The sequence below is a fragment of the Catharus ustulatus genome, chromosome 23 (genome assembly GCF_009819885.2).
Source record: "Catharus ustulatus isolate bCatUst1 chromosome 23, bCatUst1.pri.v2, whole genome shotgun sequence".
NCBI lineage: Eukaryota > Metazoa > Chordata > Aves > Passeriformes > Turdidae > Catharus > Catharus ustulatus.
The window spans coordinates 1,885,103-1,906,239 of NC_046243.1; the positions used below are offsets into that span (position 1 = coordinate 1,885,103).

Genomic DNA, 21,137 nt, shown 5'->3' on the forward strand with positions numbered 1-21,137 from the left:
GGCGCTGCCGGGGGAGGGGGGGGGCACACGGTTTATTATTATTAAATTCTTTTTTTTTTGTTGTTGTTGTTGAGATTTTAGTGGATTTAGAGTCGGGGGGCACCGGGCGGGCCCTGCCCCGGCCCCCCAGGCGGGGAGGGGACTGCGGGGGGCACAGGGTGGTGCCAGTCCCGGCCTCGCGGGGATGGGGGGCCCGGCCCTGCCGGCACGGGGAGGACGGGGAGGGGGGACTGGGGGGGCTGGCTCCAGAATAAAGTTTATTTATTCTAGTGCCCGGCTCGTTATTCTTGTGGGGGTACCAGGGGAGGAGGGGGTGCAGGGTTGGGGTGGAGATGGTCAGGCTGTGGCACCCCAAGTCCTGGTTGTGGGGGGATGTTCTTTGCTGCAGGAGGGTAGCTCAGGACGCCCCCTCCCCATTGTTCTCCGTGTCTGGTCATCCCCAAATGCTGGGACAGAACCCTCTGGGGTCCCCCAGCACTCTAGAGCTCTGATTTTCCCACTCGTGAGCCACAGTCATGTCCCTCTATGCCAGGGACCAGCCCTGATGCATTTGTGCCACTCCCAGCACAAGGTTTGGGGGCACTCAGGGGTGTTCCTGCCACCACGCAGGGATGGGACCTGTTTGTTTTCTTTTTGTCCGTATTTTTTTTCCAGCAGCTGCCGGGTGAGGCCCATCCGCCGGCCACAACAGGAACCGGGGGCAGCGGGGCACAGCCCAGCCCAGCCCGGTCCGACCCGGGTTCCCGAGGGCCAAGACCCCTCTTGGGGCAGGGAGATCCGCAGTGGCCGCCGGGCTGAGACCACAGCTCATCCCAGCAGTGGCAGCGGTCACACGGTGAGGTCGCCCCGCGGGTGGGGACCCCGGGGTCCCTCCGCAGCCCCCGCCGGCTGCCCCGGGGCCGGACCCCGCTCCTGGGGCCGGTGGCAGCAGCCGGGCCGGGCCGGGGGCCCCTTGCGCAGGAGGTGGGCGAGCTCGGCCAGGCTGAGCAGCGCCGACACTAACCCCACCACGAAGTAGAAGTGGATGAAGACGGTTTTCTCGGTGGGGCGGGAGACGAAGCAGTCGACGCGGTGCGGGCAGGGCCGGCGGCGGCACACGAAGAGCGGCTGCACCCTGAAGCCGTAGAGCAGCGCCTGGCCCAGCAGGAAGCCCAGCTCGGCAGCGATCCGGGCCACCACGCTGCCCACGTAGAAGGGCTGGAGGCGGCGGGCTCGCTGACCGGGAGCCCCCCCGCGCCCCGGCTTGGCCGCCTGGTGCACGGCGAAGATGACGAAGAGGGCGGCGGGCGCCGAGAGCACAACGACGTGGAAGACGAGGAAGCGATAGTGGGAGATGGGGAAGGCGGCGTCGTAGCACACGGGTTTGCAGCCCGGCTGTTGGGTGTTACACACGAACTCCTCCTGCTCGTCCTCGAAGACGTCGCTGCCCACGGTGGCCAGGACGAGGATGCGGAAGAGGAGCATCACCACCAGCCAGAAGCGGCCCACCATGGGCGAGTGCTCCTGCACGGCGTCCAGCAGCGAGCTCAGGAAGCCCCACTCGCCCATGGCCGCGCTGCGGGAGCGGGGTCAGCGCTGGGGGGGACGCAGGGTCGGACCCGGCCCCTCCAGCTCTCCATCCTCCCTCCATTCCCAAACATTCCCAGGCACTGCCAGCCCAGCCCTCTCAGGAGTGTCCCCAGGTACCCGCTGTGCTCAGGGCTCGCTCCTCCAGGGATGGGTCCAAGGACACCAACAGGAGTAGCACCAGCAGATTCCCCATCCCTTGTCCCCCTCGGCCTGGCCGAGCTGTGGCCCCCCACACCAGCCCCGTACCTGCGGAGGCTGCGGTCCGCGGTGTGCCAGCGCTGCTGGCCTCGGCTGTCCAGGGCTGTCCCGGACTGTCCAGTCTCTTTGTCCAGCTGGGATGGGATAATGGTCCCACAGCCACGCCTGGAGTCCTTTTAAAGGGACAGGCGCAGGGGCGCCTGGAGGGAGGGAAGGGCTCAGTACTGCTGGTAGAACTCAAGGACAAAAGCTGCCCTGCCCAGGGCACAGGTTGAGAGAGGAGTGGTGTCCCTCCCAGTGCAGAAATGCTCCCAAACTTTGTCCTTCCCAAACCCACACAGCCTCAGGGTCTCCAGGCCACAGCACTCAGTCCCCAGAAGCTCCCTCCATGCTGGCATCACCCCCCTGACCCATCAGAACCTGGGTCCACCCAGCCCTGCTGCCACAGCTCCAGCCCTGCAGTGCCTGGCAGATGCTCACGGCTTGCACCAGCCTTCTCTGCCACAGAAAGTTGTGCCAGGGCTGTTGGGGGTCCCATGGATCTTCCCAGGTTGTCCCCAGCTCTGACACATGTGGATTAATCCCTACAAAATCCTGTGTGGCATGGCCAGGGCTCCTGCCAGCCTGTGCTGACAGCATTTGGTGGTCCCTCAAATCCCCTTTCCAGCAATGGACAGATCACCCTCAGATCACCCTCAGGGATGTACAACAATCAGGGCTGGATCACAGTGCCTGATCCAGAGCCCAGCTCCCATCCAACAACACCCCCAGCACCCCACACAAGGTTTTGGGATGGGAAACTCCTGGTATGGACTCTGTGTCCCACTCTGTGTTCCCCGAGCTCTACACCCACCTCAGGGTGATGGCAGAGCTCTGAGCAGCCCCACAACCCACCCGTGGCTCTGTCCTGGGTTGTGTTTGAAGCAAGAGGAGCTGTAAATAGCCCAGCCCTCGGAGGGGACGCGCTGGAGACGCTCTCCAGAGCCAGTGGAAAATCTGACAGCGCTTTCCACACTTGACTGGGTTCCAGCAAAGCACCGATAGCACGGGGGGCCCTGGGCTTTCATGGAATCATGGAATGGTTTGATGGGAAGGGAGGTTAGAGCTCATCCACCAGTCCCATCCCCTTCCATGGGCAGGGACACCTTCCACTAGACCAGGTTGCTCCAACCTGGCCTTAGACACCTCCAGGGATGGGGCAACCACAGCTGCTCTGGGCAAGCAGCTCCCCCCATGCTGGGGACCACAGGGGTGTTCACAAGAATTCAGCTGTGGAGCCACAGTGGCCACAGGCAGTGGGGAAGTGGCCAAGCAGCCCAGCACTGCCCAGAGCTTGTGCCAAGCCCTCTGCTCTGACAGTTGTTATTTCCCTAAAAACACACAAATTCAGTGAAATAAGAAAAAACATTTTTTATTAGACAAAAGACTTAAACAAACAAACTCAGGACACAACAAGAAAAAACACAGAAAATATTTACATAATGGAGGAATAGTTCTGGAAGAATGACTCCAGTTCACCTGTGTTGGGGGGTGGAATTGAAAACTAATGCATTTCAGTACTGTATTTCAAGAGGGATGTATAAATTTTAAAGGGTTTGGCATGTTCAAAAGTCAACTTTAACACTAAAATGACCACAAAGTGTCAAATAATGGGGAAGAGGGAAGTGTGGCAGCACTTGCTGGGCACGTGGCTCCAGTGTTCACCAAAAAGGGGATGTTCCTGTTTAAACAAATCTAACTTATTTAAAACTAAGAAAAAACTGTGTTCACCTATAACAAACACTTTTGGAGCGGCTCACATTCGGTGGAGATTTCCTAATCAAGGTGGTCTTTGGTGGGAGCTCTGGAGTGCTGCTGAAGGCTCGTTGTGGAATTTAAAATTTTCCTAAAAACTCAAAATATATCATCCTCAGAGGACTCCTCCAGGTACTGGACAGGTTTTTTGACGCGGCCAGGCCTGGCACGGGGCTGAACTGCAGGGCCTTCGTCACCGGACTCAACGGTGAAGGTGGCGTCCTGTAGCTTGGATTTCTGCAGGGAAAGCAAGAAAGGAATCTGAGCATCCACAGGGAACACAATGAGCACCACACACACCCACTGTGCCATGGGGATGGAGGGGGTTGAGGTGGTGCGAGCAGCCCAAGGATCTGGGGTGGATGATCCTTATCAGGGAGATCCCAGAGGGTGGTTGGGCACTGACCAGGCTCCCATCTGGGAGTGGTTCCCAGCAGGGAATGGTCACAGCCCCAAGGCTGACACAGCTCCAGGAGCATTTGGACAATGCTCTCAGGCACAGGGTGGGATTACTGGGGTGTCCTGTGCAGGGCTGGCAGTTGGACTCTGTGATCCCATTCCAGCTCAGAATATTCCACGATTCTATGACCCCACTCCCCACACCCAGGTAGAGGTTTGACCTCCACCAGCTTTTCCTGCTGGAAGAACCCACCCCACGCTCCACGGTTCCCTCTGCACTGATGGCATTACACAAACCTTTGATGCAACAGATTTGGCAGGCTTGGAGCCAAAATCCGAATCAGAATCCGAATCCAAACAGCTTGGCTGCCTCTTCACAACCTTCCTCCCCTTGGCATTGTCACCCTCAGCGTGCAGGGGTCCCTCCTTCGCCGCTGGTTTGGCTTTGGGTGCAGCCTTTTTCTTGGCCAGGATGTCCATGATGGAGGGCTGGTTGTCTGGAACAGAACACACTGTTAAACCCCTGTTTCGCTCCTCTCTCATTCCCAGTTTGGGAATTACTTCCAACAGAAACAGCTCTGCGCTGCCGCGGGGTCAGCGCGCAGGTCGTCTCCGTTTGAAGCTGGGTTTTCTAGAAAGATCCCTCTTCTACAGATGGTGAGGAATGAGGTTGTTTATCTGCTCAGTTCCGCTACATTTAGAGGATCAAATTAAATCATCCCCAAAGCAATTTACAGACTATTTCAGATTGAAAAGTCCTGATCTCTCAAGGCTCCGTAACCCATCTCAGTCCTTCAAAATCCTGCACAGGGAGGAAGGAATTTCCCAAACACTCACTCATTCCTTCTTACCTATATTTTCACTTTTTCAAAGAGCATCTTAAAGCACAGCTTCCAGTTCAGCTCATTTCAGGCCATTTCTGAGTGATAACATGCTTTCTCAATTTAGGAGTGGAAGTAACACTGTTTTCCTGCTGGGATCAACACCAAGTTGATTCCATTTGGGATACACAAAACAGTGTCAAAGTGTGGCAGCTGAGTTTAAAAAACCCAAATCAAATTCTGGAGATGGATGAGATGGATCCAGCATGGAATAGATCAAACTACCCCCAAAAGCTTGCCTGGCCAAAAAGACACGAAGTAGGACATTGACTGCAAGACACAAATTCCACTCAGATTATCCCTGCCAAGTATTACATAGCACTGTAGGAAGCATTCACTTTTCCTGTTCCCAAACTAAAATTCCCTCCCTCTAAGCATGTCCAACATGAACTAGAACATGATATGTTTGGAAGCAGACCTCAAACATGACAACCAGAGAACCTCTGCCACAAACCTCAGATCTTTGCTGAAATGCAAACTCCAGTTGCCCAGGCGCTGGAGCGCCAAGCGAAATCACTCTGCCTGTTTCCCACAGGAATTATAATTGTTCTCTAGAGCTGATGTTGCTGAGCTGTCCTTACCCTTGGTGGCTCCAGCCTTCTTGGCTGCAGCAGGTTTTTTGGGCACGGCCTTGGTGCTCGGCACGGGGTCGGGTGGAGCTGCAGGAGCTTGGCTCACCTCGTCCTCAGGGACATCTTGGACTGGAATGGGATAAGAAAAGCAGAAAAATCAGCCTGGAACAGCCAGGTTATCCCCTCTGCTCTTCCCTGTGCACTGCTGAGGGATTACAGAGCAATCCACACAGTTTAGAGGGCTCACACTCACCAGGGACAGCACTTGGCACTGCCTTTTGCTTGGGAGCTTTTGCTGCTTTTTCAGTGGTTTGCCTGGAAAACAAACCCTTAAGTTTTTAATTCAGTTTATGATGCACTTAAAAGGGGCATTAAAAAATCACTTTTAATTTCTGTGTAGCATTAAGCACAACTAATTTCCAGTGATTATGGAAAAATACTCACTTGGGAGCAGGTTTGGGCTTGGGAGGGGCCTTTTTCTTAGAGTTTGTATCCGATTCAGAGTTGCTTTCACTGTCACCCTGGAATTCAGACTCCTCATCTGAGCTGGAGGGATTTGAGTCCAAAACGACCATGGGCTTGATTTTGGCTAATGGAAGGACACAGATGTGTTATTTTACACATTTGGCAATATGCAGCTCCATTTCTTTTTCAATATTTTAGCTACAGTTATTAAAAAATAAAGATCTGAATAAAAACAAGCAGATGCTGAGATTGCCAGGGAGAAGACTCCAAATGACAAGTGTGTTCTGTTATTTGGAGCCTTCCAACCTCACCCACAACACATTTAATTTGCCAAGACAGTTGTGTAATTAAACCAAATAGCCATATTTCTCTAGTTGCCCATTTCTGCTTTTCCTTGAAAATGTGCACAAATGGTAGAATTATTTAATAGCTTTAGACAGTAAAATAAAGAAGCCTTTTGAAGATGATTTCTAAATGTGGTCTGAGCTGAGAGGTCCCTAAATATTCTGTACCATCTCCTCCACAAGGAGGACCATCCCTCTCCTGCATCCATGTCCTCACTCACCTGCTGCCTGGCGAACCACTCGCTCTCTTTGGGGAAGACTCTCAAAATCAGACTCTGAATCAGAGCCTGAGTCAGACCAAGGGTTTCGTTTCTTGGTTTTCTTCAATGGCTTGAAAGGCAGAGTGGCCTGTCTCTTAGTTCCTGAAAAATATTGGGAGGCAGGATGAACCAGCAAACTTCCATGGGTAGTTCAGGCTCAGCAGTTCAAGCTCAGATAAGAAAGACACTGAATTCAGAAGATTCTGGCTTAAACAAAGACTGTTATCCAGGATCACTTTCTCACCTAGTTTTTCCAAAACTACTGATGCTAGGTGTTGCTCACCACCTTCAGGGAAAGGTCAGATAACCAAACTGACAACCCTTTCCCTCTTTTCCTTGGAGGGAATAACATCAAAGTATTTACCTTGTTCAGCCTTCACCTTCAGCGCTAATCTCTTCTTCAGGCCTGCAGATTCCTTCTCTCCAGATGTGTTTTCATCCTGATTCTCATCAAATTCAGTTTTTTCACTCTGCAGATGCAAGCAGATACCAAACAGTGAGTCACACAGAGAAGAGGCACACGGGGTAATGGAGGAAGGAGCTGCTTATTTTAGCCATGTAAAAGTCAGTAGTTCAAGAAACTGAGTCTGTGACATAAACTGGGTAGAACTGATTACAGACAGGATCTGTAAATTGGACAGGATCTGCCCCCAAATCAGGTGACTTAAAAGGCAAAATCCAACATGAACAAAAACAGGAACTCTGGCCCCACTCCTGAGCTCTCTGGTCCTGCTGCTGTGTGCTGGCTCTAGGGGGGATGGGGATGCAGGACTGAACAGGGTGGGATAAAAACAAAAATGGGAGTTATTTGGAAAAACTGTTGAGTGGAATCATGTGGAGGAAAAGAGTGACCTGTGTGGCTTCCAGGGCCAAACAGGTGAGGGGATGGGTTATATCTCTCTGTTGGAAATGGCTGAATGGCACAATTTCAACTAGTCCTATAAAAAGAGTTCAATCTTTTTTATCTCCTTGATACGGAGAACAATGATGGCATTAAGTGGGTGAAAGCACTGCTAGGAATGCAAAGGCTGCTCTGGAGAAGGGAATGTACTGGCTGTGCTTCCTGCCTGCTAGAAGGTTTATCAAATTCCCAAGACACCTGGAACAACCTTACTTGCATCCACCCCCTTTTCTGAGCTACCAGCCCATCCCTGGCTCTGCAGTGTGCCAAAAATTTCCCTCTAAGCCATCTCCTGGTATGTGAGTCTGTTCTCCTTCAGACTGAGACACCCCTGTTCCCAGCATTTCCCAAATCCTGAGATCCTGTCCCTCTCCCTGAACAACTGCTTCAACAGGACAAGTCCAGCTAACAAGGGCTCACATTTCTTTAGGATTGTATTGAAGAGGATGTAAAGGAAGACTGAGCATTTGGAATGTTCCTTTTTACCTTGACTTTCTTTTTAGTTTTCTTCTCTGCCTCTGCCTTCATCTCAGCAGTGATCCGAGGAACAACCCTGATGCCATGAGGGGATGGCATTACTTCTGGCAGCTGGGCTTTCTTCACCTTTGCTTTTCCTCCTTTCCCCTTCAAAGGTTTGCCAACAATCCCTGCACTCTCATCCTGGGCTTGCTTAGCCTCCACTACCTGCAGAGGGGAGCATAAAATAACACCAGAAAATACAGAAGTCAGTAAAGGGTTGGTGGATCAGGTGAGGGAGTTGATTGTCTGCATTGAGCATGGACATACATCAAGTTCTTCAATGAAGGCAGCAAGGTCTTCCTTCCACAGGTCAGAGGCACTCTTGCGCTTAAGGTCTTCCAGTTCCTTTTCCTAAAGGCAATCACAGATCATAATCATTAGTAACACAGTTCAATCCACCAGCCAAAAATAAACTATACAATACATAATATATAAAAATATAATGCTTGTACAAGGAAAGGAAGGCACATACTTTGTTATCCCTCTGCTTGCAGAGCTCATCTTTCTTCTCCTTGGTCAGATACCACAGGGGCATGTTCAGCAGGTAGTTGAAGTCTGGGCCAGAGGCTGCAGCTGGTTCTTTATCATTCTCTTCTTCCTCCCCCTCCTCCTCTTCATCCTACATGTGGATTTGAAACAAACACAGTCAACAAAAACCCTGACACACAAGGGTAGGGCTACTGATCAAACACAGAAGCTCTTGAGTCCTGCTAATTGAAAAGCAACTTGTGCCTCTCTAAGGATTATGAAGCCTCAGAGCTCAGGGCCAGTTTGGGCATATTCAGAGGATGACTGAGGCATTACCTTGTTTTGAGCCTCCTTCCAAGCCTTCACCGGATCAGACTCATACCCTCTCTGGATAAGAACTTGAATCAGCTCTTTCTTGGGTTTGTTTTCTGCAAACAGACATTTCAGGATTGTCACTCAGTGCTCACTACTAGGAGCGACAGATGAGCTTTTCAGTTTGGATCCTGTGGTTGCAGCTGCTCAGCATCCTGCAGAGCTCCAAATCAGCCTTTCCACATCACAGCTGGGACATGTGGAAGAGCTTGAACAACACCTTAAAAAGCCCTATTTAGGTGATTTGTCAGGGAGCATTGCTCCTGTACCTGTCAAACCAATGTTAATATTTTGCTTTGTTTCCATACATGCATTTCCCCTGCTTTAAGAAGTTTTTGAACTTGGGAAAAAAAGGTATGATGGTATAAAACAGTTTCATCATGACAGGCAGGTGGGAGAAGGAAACCCTTGATAGCTTGGTATAGCTTGCACCTCATTAGACATCACTCAGGAAATTTATGCTCTAAGTGCTCAACCACTGGAAATGGTTCAGCTGGAATTTGCTCCTTTTCAAGGTACCAGAAGCCCTCAACCATGAGACACAAATACAAATGAAACCAGCTCTGGCAGCCTTGGAACTACTTATTACAAAAACCCAAGAAAATGCATTTCAGGGGAATTATTTCTCTTCCTGAGTTCAGTCAGACAGACTTGGGCTGCTGGGATTACTGGGCTGCCTTCAGACACAAACCACAAAGCATCTTATGACACGTCTGGCCGCATCCTCCGTGAAGGCAGCGGAACACAGCCCGGCTTTTACACCGAGGGGAAAATGTTGATTGAAAAATGGGTACGTTGGGAACAAAGATCTGCTTCTTTTTCTAGCTCATGATTCTCAGATGCTGCTGCTTGAGTATCATCTAAGTTTGAACCGCCAGTCCACTGAGAATGTGGAGTATTTTTGCAGAGGTTCACAAAGATAACAGCAAACACTGCCCCTTTCTAAACCCACAAATAATTGTTACTCCTACCAAATCAGAAATAAATGGGAATTATTGCTAAACTATTAAAAATATTCTCTCAAAAATTCTCACACACAGAGCAGGAAAGCTGCCTAAGTGTCCCATTGTCATTATTATGTGTATAATACACAGACCAAGGATACTCTGTGAAGCATTTTCCTCTTAGATGTCACTGGAACAGAGATAAGCCCTGGTGTGGTTTGTAAAAGCCAGCCTGGGGCTGAGGGGGTGCTGACAGAACTCAAGAGATCACCCAGTTCTACCAGTTACAATCCCAGAACAACGTACCAATCACAATTTTGCCATCTATTTTCTCCAGGATGAAGCGAGCCTGGTTGCTCAGCTTTGCAGACTCAGCACCCAACATCCCAATAAGCCATTCCTTCCTCAAATTGTAATATCGGAGCCGGAGCTCAAAGAACTCCTTAAGAATATCCTGGGGAGAGTCGTACTTCTTGAGAAAGCCAACATGGTCAAAAAGAACCTGGAGGAAAATGAAAGAACATGGGTGTTATGATGATAAAACTGATTCCAAACCCACTGAAAGTTACCAGTAACACAGGTGTGATGGCACCACTGAATTATTAACCAACAAATTATCAAATCTCAGTGTTGTTCTAGAAACTTCTTCAGTTTGTGAGCACAGTAGCAGAGACAATTTTAGAATTTCAGTGTTCTTGAATATGCACAGTAAGAGTTAAGGTTACTTAGAGCTCCATGCAGGACAAACATCTCGCATCAAAGCTTCACACATTGTCAGGAACCAGACGTTCAGTGCCCCTGCTGCTGGCTCAAAGAGCTCTGCAAACTGTGATTTCAGATCATTTTGCCTCCTTCAGGCAAACCATCCACTCTGAGCCCACTCCTAAGCCAGGCTCTTGACCTTTGAAAGCTGATTTAAAACCAGTAACAGCAGAAAAATCGAAGTGAATAGGTTACTGCCAAAGAGGATTTTTGTTTCACGCAACGACTGCAGCTGTCCACAGAGTCTGAGTTAAACCAAGAAATTCCTTCAGCAAAATCTGTCACGTACCATGGAGTTGCATGTTAAAGTTGTTTGGAGTTTGAAGACCTTATGCAGCCCCACAGCTTCGGCCTCTGCCAGTTTATCTTCAGTCATCTTCACCACGAACCTCACGGTGGTGTCTGTGTGATATTCTTTGTAGTCTGTGATTAGAGGGGGGGTCTTCTCAGTCCCATTCAACATCGGCTCCAGAACCTGCTCTTTATATGTCTGAGGAAAGAAACAAAGTCAGACCCAAAACCCACTACTCACTTGCCTTTTGCTTTAAAGAGCAGATTCCCTGTTTATTACCTGTGTCCATGTTCTGACAGGCAGCTCAGTGATCTCGATGGTTGTAGAATCGAGGATCGACACTTCACCACTTATCACGTATTGATTAGGTCCCAGCTCATCTATGGTGCCTTTGAAATTCTTGTAACTGGGAAGCTGAGGAGAAAAAACACTGCATTCAGCTTTGTGTGGATGCCTCTTTTTTAAAGCCTGCCCATAAAATGCTCAATATGAGCTCAATAAACTAACATTAGTTTTCAAATTATATTATTTACCATTGGCAGTGGCTCTTCTCCATCCATCAGCCGACGGATATTGTTCACAACTTCCCTGATATCAAAGTTGGGGATCTTACAGGCCCAGCCAGTACCAATCCCTTCAGCCCCATTGACCAGCACCATTGGAATGATGGGCATGTACCACTCTGGCTCCACACGCTGGTTGTCATCATAGAGGAACCTCAGGACGTTGTCATCCATTGGTGGGAACACCAAGCGTGCCAGGGGACTGGAACAGAGATGGGAATTTAAGTCCAAATTCTTGTTACAGAACATGACTACCATGCAAAAAGAAACCTCCCTAATTTTTACTACCCCACCCAAATTGGTTTTTCAGTCTAATTGCTGTAAAATGGAGTCCTTTAAGACAGTAGGAACTCTGGAATGCTGACCTGAGCATGGTGAAGATGTATCGAGGGCTGGCAGAGTCTTTCCCTCCGTGCAGCCTTGTGCCAAACTGACCAATGGGCTGGAGCAAGTTGAGGTTGTTGCTGCCCACAAAGTTCTGAGCCAAGTTAATGATGGTCATCATCAGTGCAGCCTGCAATGAAGGAGATGCAAAGTTGAACGTGCAGAATGGTTCAGGGGATGGACAAAGTAAGGCAATATTCACATCAAGAACTTAATTGATACAGAGGATTAAATACAGAAGGAAACTCAATGAAAATGCATCCCAAGACCATCTGAAATGTTTTACTGACCATTTCTCTATCTATTGCTGTCTACCTGCTCTGAAACCTCCAGTGAAAGATTCTGTCAGTCTCCACAGAGAACCCTGTGGTAGTGCTTAACTTGTCCTGACCCAGGCAGAAAGGTTATTAACATCTGCCTAAGTCCATCACAAATTAAGTAGGGTTTTCATGTTCCACTTTTTGAATGAACTGTGCTCCCATGAAGTCCAGACAGGACAGAGTGACAAATGTCAGATTAAATTGATACTGAGGAATTAATTGTGGAAACAATTGATCAGCCACTTCCCTTTGCTGTACACACTCAAACATCTAATTCTGCTTTAGAGGCATCCTAACCAACAGAAGGGCTTTTTGCCTTTCCTTTAATGTGTTTTGCACACCCAGGCAGGTTCTTACCTCACCATGATGGTATGAGGACATCTCAGCAACAGAACCAGCCAGCTGAGCAACCTTCACCTCCCGCTTATCATTCCGTTTGAAACAGGTGAACAAAACTTTTCTCTGACCTGGCTTCAAACCTGCATGAAAAAAGAAAAGACCTCATGGTTAAATCATGTGATGTGATGCACTTGGCTTCTGCTGTCTAGAGATATGAGAACTACTTATATACCTAAAGATTCTGTACCAGCTGAGTAAGGCACTGGCAATAATATTCTACAAAATGGACATTTCATCCAAAGATGAAAAAACCTTGGACAGCAGAAAACAGATTTCAGGATACTGACCCTGAAACCTCAGCAAGGTTCCCTGGCTCTGATGTGGCATTGAACACCCGTTTCCTCAGGTCTGGGGATACACCAAGCAGAACCATGACTTTGGAATCACTTACCATCAACCAGTGATGGGATTGATCTCTCGTTATCTGAGTTTGAGAACAGCACTAACTCCTTGTTGATGAAGTCATTGTATGTCAGGTAATCAGTGTTCTTCCCATACAAGTATTCCTAAGAAAAACAAAGAGAAGATTGCCTTAATTTTGCCTTAATTTTAACAGGTCCTAATCAGTTTATTGGGTGAAATGGGAACTTCTTGTAAGACCAGCTAAATACAGCTCAAGTGTTGACACTCATTCCATGGCAAAGGGAAACACTTCCCAGGATGCATTATTTCTCACATTTTGGGAAAAATAAAGACTTCATCTGCCTCTGCTTGAGTTATCATTTTCCTATTGATACAGTAACTTGAAAGATGAGAGTTAAAAACGAATTGACAGTTAGATAATTGACAATGAGGCTACACTGATGAAAGAAGCTGCTCCGCAAAATCCTGACACGTTTTCAGCGTCCTCTAATCCAGACCTGACTCACTAGCTGAGCTGTGTGCAGCTCTGGCGTGCTGAGATGAAGCTGAGAACAGCCCCAGGCAGAGACTGGAAACCAGTTTCCTTATAAACATAAACCTTTTACCTCTGGCAGACCGTGCAGCTTCCGTTGTCTTCTATCCTCCATGAAATTAGTCAGCCACTCCTTTCGCTCTTCTATCTTCTTCTTGCTAAAGGCCTGGATGTTACAAAATGAAAAGTAACTCAATTCCAGAACATTCTGTGTGGTTGTGCACTATTGGATCACTTGAGAAAAAGGAGAACAACATGCTAAACAGGCTGATTTAAGAGTAAAAAAAATGCAATAAAATGTTTCTGTAGCTAAACATATTAAAAGCATAATTTCCACCACTCTGTAGAAGACAGAGTAGTTAAATTTAAATTCATAGATTTTTTAATATAATAACAGAAGACTAAAGCAGATTTGAGGGGAAATTAATATTTTGGAGAAAATCTTGATTTTCTTGGCATTGCCTAACAACTCAGAATATTTAAGAATCAAAGAGCAGCTAAGGTGAAGTGCACAGAAACAAGGACAGTTTTAATCCAGTCTTTTGCATTGGGGGAGGAAGGGGAGATCCAACTCGGAGAAAGCTGCAGCAGAATACACAGAAAAATGTTCAAGGAATATTTACTATACTGTCTGAAAATGTCAATTGGTTTGTAGTGATTAGTTTGTTCCAAGCTATATTTAAAACCCATCATTAAAAGGGTACTCTTGCCCTGAGGTTGAGGGGCAGATTCGCTGCTCCTGGTTCAACTAAAGCTGTAGCCTTGGTAACACAGAGATTGTCTCCAGCCCAAAGGCCTCCAAGAGCATTTTAAGAGAAAATACAGAGCCCTCTACAAGGTGAAATACCAAAGGTAGTAAGTCAGCAATTAAATCAAGTGTTAGTTACCAGGGTGATCGCAGCATCATCTTCAGGCCCAGAATATTTGAAGCCAATTCGGTGTCTTGCCATATCTGCAAAGTATTCTTTGGCTTCCTTTGATGTGCTGGTACCCAAACCTGCAGGGAGAGGAAAGTTAATCCTAATGACTTTTTGCCTAAATTAAGTTCCAATTAAAAAAAATATTTTGCTATGCTCAGTTTTTGTGATGCATCAAATGAACATGCAGTGTTGAAGGTGACTTTCTGAAAACTTAAGTTACTTCAAAATGAAATGTATCACAAAAGTCTTAAGAATTACAATTAAGTGAGCTGTGGCATGTAGCACTTTTGGATTCTGTCTGTAATTCCTGTAGATATCTGAAATCTAATTGGAATATCATAAGAGGGAAGAGACCTGGAGAACATCCAGTCCGAATCTTTTCTGCATCGAATCATCAATGCTCTGACTTGGATCAGTTTCACCTCATGAAGTTTTTACAAACCTTTGTAGTACTTGATTTTCCATGAGTTGTAGTTCTGTGTACTGGTTTTCCATTCTTCAAACTCAGGAATGCTGTAGAATGCAATTTCTTCTTTGTTTTTAGAAGCCTACAATGGACAAACATTTTAACAGTGAAATGAAAGGCATTTTTTGAGGATCCATTTATTCACCTCATCCTCCCCAAGAGCCCTCACCTTTATGATGGGAGTAATGAATTCCTCCAAAAAATTGTGTCTTAGAAGAGATGGCCAATTGTGATGGATGAAGTTAATCAGCAAACCTTTGATGTGTGATCCATCCTGATCCTGAATTATAAAAGAAAAAAAACAAACTATATTTTATCATGGAACGATGGAAATGACAATTGTTGGCTTAACAGTAAATGACACTGTAATTCAACTGACTGACCCTATTAACTTTCACCTCTAAAAGGTGGCCATGTGTTAATTGCTGAAAATTAGGAGAAATAGAAAAGGTAGATTCTTGGTGAAAAAAGGTGTCAGGGACTGGTCAAGGACTTGGAATCAACAGACTGGAAAGACAGTGTTTGTCTGTTCACTTTTTTGTGGCTGAAAAGTCATTATGACCCACAAAAATGTAAAAAGGGAAAAAGAAACACAGAGAACTGGGTACAACAATAGCAGCAGTTAGAGAAATATTTTCTTCCTATCTCTTTATTTAAATGCTAATTGTTATCCTCTCCCAACTTTCAATTTTAATAAATCTAACCTGATCTGTCATGATCATAATCTTTCCATAGCGAAGACTTTTTAAAGATTCTTGATCTTCATAGTTCTTTTTATATTGCAAACCCACAATCTTGATGATGTTGTTGATTTCAGCATTTTCCATAATCTGAAAGAGATCACACAGAATAAAAACTTGTCTTTCAGACTCAAAATATAGCTCAATAAGGTATAAAGTTATTCATAAGTGAGTCATTGGTTGAGTTCTGTCCTGCTGGTATTTTTTGCTGTTTAGAAACTTGTAATTTCTAATGGTTAAATTCTTCTAGATAATTCCAAACATTTTCTAATCCACAACATGAACATTATACCCTCAGGCAAATCACTGAGTAGGACTTAAATCAATATTCCTACTTAACCAGTGAGGCAGGCTCAAGGTGAGGGAAGACTCAGGCATTTAAAACACTGCTCCTTGGAGTTGCAGTGCTCCAGGTGCAGCTGCACCGACCCATTGCACAAATCACACCACACCTTCCAACACGTAAGTGTAACCATTTTCCAACCAACCTGCTTATGAGAAGCTTCCCTGACATTGAGGATTTTCCCACGAAGAGGAAACACTCCATATTTGTCTCTACCAACCACTCCCAGACCAGAGACAGCCAGAGTTTTGGCTGAGTCTCCCTCAGTCAGGATCAGTGTACAATCTAGAGAATTCTTGCTGCCTAAAAAAAGAAGAAAATCGAGTCACTTTTCTACTTAAGAAATGAAATCCAAGGCTGCACATTCACGACTGAACAAGTTGAAATAATCTTTTAACGCAGTTTTTTTTGGCACTGCACACAGTAAATGGAGATAATCATAGTAAATGGGACTGCAAAATGGGAGTAAAACTATAATGACAGGTTTTGTCTTCTCACTTTTCCTTAGGAGACAAATCTTTTGTTTAACAAACAAGTTTTAACTGTTTTTGAATTAATTGGTTACAAAGGATGTCAAACACTTACCAGCATCATTGGCATCATCCAGTTTAGGAACACCCTTAATCTTGGAGTGTTTCACAGCTGAACATTTCTTATTCAGCTGGTTCTGAGCTTTAAATTTTACCCAATTTAGGATACTTTCGACAATGCCACAGCCAACTGCCTGCAATACAAAACCCAATCCAAAGATGTGGGAAAAGCTTCAACAACGACAGAAATTTCTGTTACATATTTTTACAGACATTTGTGTGTCTGTGTACATCAGGACTTACACCTTTAATGAATTTTTCACTCAGTTTACAGGTAGAGCCGAAGTTCTTTGCCTGCAGAGTCATGTTCTCCTTAGTCTGAGAGTCAAAGGTTGGGTTTTCAATTAAGGCATTCACAAAAATCCACATGTGGTTCTTCACCTGTAGTTAAATACAACAAGGATCACACGTACAGGCTCAGCTCACTTGTCAATCACCAGTGAGGGAACACTCAGTACTGCAGGGTTTGGAATTTTCATGGATATTTTGTTAATTTTGAACAGCTAATGAGCACTCATGAATAGTGTTAGATGATTTGGGATGTCAAGGAATTGGCATCTCTCCACCTCAATAGGTGTTATCTAACAGATAATGAGGTTTAGTGCATCTACACTGACTTAGAGTGACTGCAAAAATGCTCAAGCAAAGGGAAGTGAATTGGATGAAATATGAGACTTCCATAATTAGCAATCTTATATATATTATCTGTATAATGGAAATGTGTTATTAATTAAGGCAGTTATGCATTAAACTGAAGTTACAATTTGCAGTAATGTTCAAGTTGTGTTTCCCACATGGAAAATCCTGACATTTTACCTGGAAAGGCTTCACTCCAACTCCATTTTTGTTCTTCTTTTTCACAACATCAATGAGTTTGGTGACGAGCTGGTCAGCCACATAATCGACGTGTCTGCCACCCTGAGAATGGGACACGGACCTGAGACTGAGGCCACTAAAACCCACAGAACTATAAACATCTATTAAAAACTTCAAGCACATTCTTTGCAACGCTAAAGTGTATTTAATTATATACACTTACAAAGAATATTAAAGTTGAAGAATATGGCACTAGACACACTAAGGAGTTACCTTTGTGGTGGCAATGCTGTTAACAAAGCTGACTTGCTGGAAGCCTTTTTCACTCAAAGTCAAGCACACTTCCCATCGGGAATTGACTTCCTCATGGATAACTTTGAGTGCATTCCCAGTTTCATCGACCTTATCCTTCAGATAGAGGTCCACATAGCTGCGGAATCCTTTCACCTGCACGCAGATCAGAGCAGACAACTGGTTGATAACAGCTCCTATAAATACTTAATTCACATCTTTCCTGCAAAGCAGGTGCAGAAATCCTTCCTGCACATCTTCCCTTGCTCTGTGTGATGACAGGAATGGTCTCAACAGAGTTTTACTGGTTAAATGGCACAAAAAAAAGCGCAGATATTTGTCTTTCTTTTCAATGCTCACTTACAGGCAGCCTCTGTCCATTGAGGAAAACTTTGACATCCTTTGTGGATCCAGCAATATCATAGGCTCTTCGAGACATCAGTGCTACGATGTCCTTATCCAGAACAGTCATTTTGAATTTGGCCAGATCAGGTTGGAAAGTGACACAGGTGAAATCATCTCCATCAAAGTACTTCAGCTTCATTTCTCCAGCCTTCCCCATATTGTCTGTCCAAGTCTGAGGAAAGGAGCCTTGGTGAGTTGCAAGTCAAACACACACAAATATCTACCTTAGTTTTTAAAAGCAGTAAGATGGTTTATGTGTTTCAGATACCTTTAAATCAAACAACAACTCTGGTTAAAAACTAAATTCTGATGCTGTCTGCTAATTTCATTATTCCTTTGAATTATATTTGGTGGATCAAATTTACTCTAATCACAGTGAACTGACTGCAACATATACCTAGAGTTTTGAAACAAAATCTGAGGGTCTCATTTGAAAACCTCAGATACAAACTCCCTGAAAAGCACTCCTACCTGCTTGAATAACTTTTTGTATTCACGACATCCAGTTTCCACAGTAAATTTTGTGCTGAATATGTTGCACAGTTTGGCTCCATAACCATTTCTCCCCCCTGGAATTAGAAGGAACACAGACTTTTGTTATTTTCTTTGTCTAAAGCCATCTAAAAGAATCCAAAACTGGAGTTTGTCAATGTCAGCCCAATCTAAAGACAATTGTCAATAAACAACAATATTCTACAAGCTCAGTATGCAACTACAAATTTCGATTTAATTGGAGTTTAATAGATGATTCAAAGACAATTCTCCTTTTTGCACTGTTATGATTAAACAGAGCACAGAGATTTGATAGATTCAGAACGTCATTTTCATAGAATCACAGAATGGTTTGATTTGGAAGGGACCTTAAATCCCATCCAGTCCCACTCTCTGCCATAGGCAGGGACACCTCACACTATCCCAGGTTGTTTCAAGCCCCATCCAATGTGTCCTTGGACAATTCCAGGGATGGGTCAGGCACAGCCTCTGTGGGCAACCTTTGCCAGGACCTTGGCACCCTCACAGAGAGGAACTTCTTCCATATATCTCACCCACATCTCCCCTCTTTCAGTTTTCACACTGCACCAAGGACCCCCTTCCCACCCCTTCTAGTTCATTTAGAGCTGCTCAGAGATATTGGTGCATATCTGAGCCTTCCCCACCTGTGACTTTCTTCTCATTGTCATCGTAGTTGCTGGATGTCAGCAGCTGTCCAAAAATCAGAGCAGGCACATAAACCTTCTCCACTTTGTGTTCAACAACTGGGATACCTTTCCCATTGTTCCACACACTGATTGTGTTATTCTCTCTGGGGAGGGAAAGAAAAGTCTGTTTTTAAGGCTGCAAATGGCTTAGCTGTGGAAGAAAAGCTCTGGGGAAAGGCACCATTTCAGCAGGAACAAATCTGTGCTCAGCAAGTGCAGCAGCTGCCAGCAGAGGGGGGACAGGCAACACAGAAATTCTCAGATCTGCACATGCTGGCTCTGAAATGGACCCACACACAAAACCCTCTGCCTGTGCTCAATCAGGATGAAAGGGGAGAGGAAGTGGAAAACCAGAGCAATGAAAGAGCAGCCATTTCCCCAGCCAGCCTGCTGTGAGAGACCAGGGGACAAAGCAGAGAGAAAGGATTTCACAACTGGTGAATTAAATTTGGGCTATCTCGGATCAGCCCCACGGCAGAGCCCTGCAGTGCCACCTCAGCTTTGCAGAGCAGCTGAAGGCAACGAACAACAATGAAACCAAACTTACACATCAATTGTGACTTTAATGCATGACATGTTTTTATCCCTCTGCTTGTTGTCTGCAGCATTGACTAGAAAGGAAAGAGAATATTGTATTTTTATTACATTCTCAATCAAGGGAAAACTAGATTCCAGTAGAATGAACACACAAACTCACCACAGTGTTACTAATAATCATCTCAGCATGAAAATACTTTGCAAATTACAAAGAGGAGTACAACAAGTTATCATGGAATTAAGAAGGTTGGAAACGACCTCTGAATTCCTCCAGTGCAACCATTAACATTAAAAGGGAGAATTTTGGGCAGAACGAAATCAGGTTTGTAATTGGATTTTTGAAAATTTTATTTTCGGATGTTTGACTAGCTATTAAGTAGTGATAATAAATTCTTGATAATTTATGTTTAGTTCCAGTTTCTTCCATTCAACCCCCAGTAATAACCCATCACTCACGGACTCAGCAGATCTGTCAGCTTACCCAGAATCTCATCAAAGATTTTGTACAAGCCAGGCACAAAGGTCACATCTCTGCAGTTGAGGCCAACGCCTTCATCATAAACCCACATTTGCTGGAAAAAAAGAGAAGGAATTTGTAAGTGCCCAGGTACAGCCGTTCTTCTGTGCCATCCGCTTGTAAAGTAGGTGGTTTGTGACTGATAAGCAGATGTTTTGTGCTTTGTAAGCAGCTGCTGTGGCTCCCCGAGGGTTCAGCCCCGCTCCCACCTGGGTGACGAGCTCCACGGAACCGATGTAGGTGTCTGGCCGGAGCAGGATGTGCTCCAGCTGCGTCTTCTTCTGGTAGATGTGCTCCACCGTGAGCTTCTTGGGGCCATCGGCCTTGTTCAGACGGATGTTCTCGTCCGCGGGCTGTGGGGGAGAGGCAGCGGCGGTGAGGGAGGTGAACAAGGGGAACACGAGGGGGACAGGCCGGGCAGTGGGAGAGGATCGGGGCTGGGGGGACGAAGAGAACCGGAATAGCAGAGGAGCGGGGAATCGGAGGGGAGGGAGGGATGAGGAAAGGGTGGAGAGAGGCGCCCGGAGAGACACTGAAGGAAGCCAAAGTGGGGAGACCCTGAGGGGGACCGGGGAGAACTTGCGGGGGCTGAGGGGGGACTGAGACCCCGAGGTGACGGTGTGGCGGGGGATCACGAAACCCCGCAGGGTCGGGGGTAGCGGTCGCAGGACGTACCCGGAGAAGCGACGGGGACTGCGAGAGCTCCATGGCGATGGCAAGGGCAGCGGCTGAGGCGGCGATGGCAAGGGCAGCGGCTGAGGCGGCGATGGCGGCGCCAACGACCCCTTCAAACCTCCGCTCGTCCCGCCGAAACGCGCAGCCAATCCCCGCTCGCCGCCACCTGCGCTCCGCCAATCGCAGTGCGGGGGCGGGAACGCGGCTAGCGCTCTTCCCGCCTTCCGACCAATCAGAGACCGCACCGCGCGTTCAAACCGGCCAATCGGGAGGGAGAGCGGCGAGATGGGCAGCAGGATTGACCAATAGAGGAGCGAGAGGGAGAGCGCCGAGGCTG

At 46.6% G+C, this 21,137-nt stretch overlaps 2 protein-coding genes across 2 annotated transcripts; both read right to left on the minus strand.

The window, feature by feature from the left end:
- Positions 1 to 828: 828 nt before the first annotated feature.
- Positions 829 to 1,548, minus strand: GJD3 (gap junction protein delta 3). Its single transcript, XM_033079132.1, has one exon. The coding sequence runs from the start codon at positions 1,546 to 1,548 to the stop codon at positions 829 to 831; it is 720 nt and encodes a 239-aa protein (XP_032935023.1).
- A 1,659-nt stretch (positions 1,549 to 3,207) lies between these two features.
- TOP2A (DNA topoisomerase II alpha) lies at positions 3,208 to 20,857 on the minus strand. The gene is made up of 35 exons (XM_042779929.1): positions 20,801 to 20,857; positions 20,335 to 20,478; positions 20,090 to 20,180; positions 19,619 to 19,682; positions 19,030 to 19,175; positions 18,344 to 18,441; positions 17,832 to 18,044; positions 17,450 to 17,623; positions 17,177 to 17,278; positions 16,604 to 16,741; positions 16,356 to 16,494; positions 15,916 to 16,073; positions 15,392 to 15,517; positions 14,857 to 14,967; positions 14,664 to 14,769; positions 14,189 to 14,298; positions 13,375 to 13,467; positions 12,798 to 12,912; positions 12,365 to 12,486; positions 11,669 to 11,817; positions 11,274 to 11,505; positions 11,020 to 11,154; positions 10,738 to 10,938; positions 9,993 to 10,188; positions 8,707 to 8,798; positions 8,375 to 8,512; positions 8,170 to 8,253; positions 7,870 to 8,067; positions 6,847 to 6,952; positions 6,444 to 6,584; positions 5,858 to 6,002; positions 5,661 to 5,728; positions 5,423 to 5,542; positions 4,258 to 4,457; positions 3,208 to 3,798 (listed from the first exon to the last, which is right to left on the minus strand). Exons 1-35 carry the CDS (start codon positions 20,831 to 20,833, stop codon positions 3,661 to 3,663), a joined length of 4,626 nt encoding a protein of 1,541 aa, XP_042635863.1. The 5' UTR covers positions 20,834 to 20,857; the 3' UTR covers positions 3,208 to 3,660.
- Positions 20,858 to 21,137: the final 280 nt, after the last annotated feature.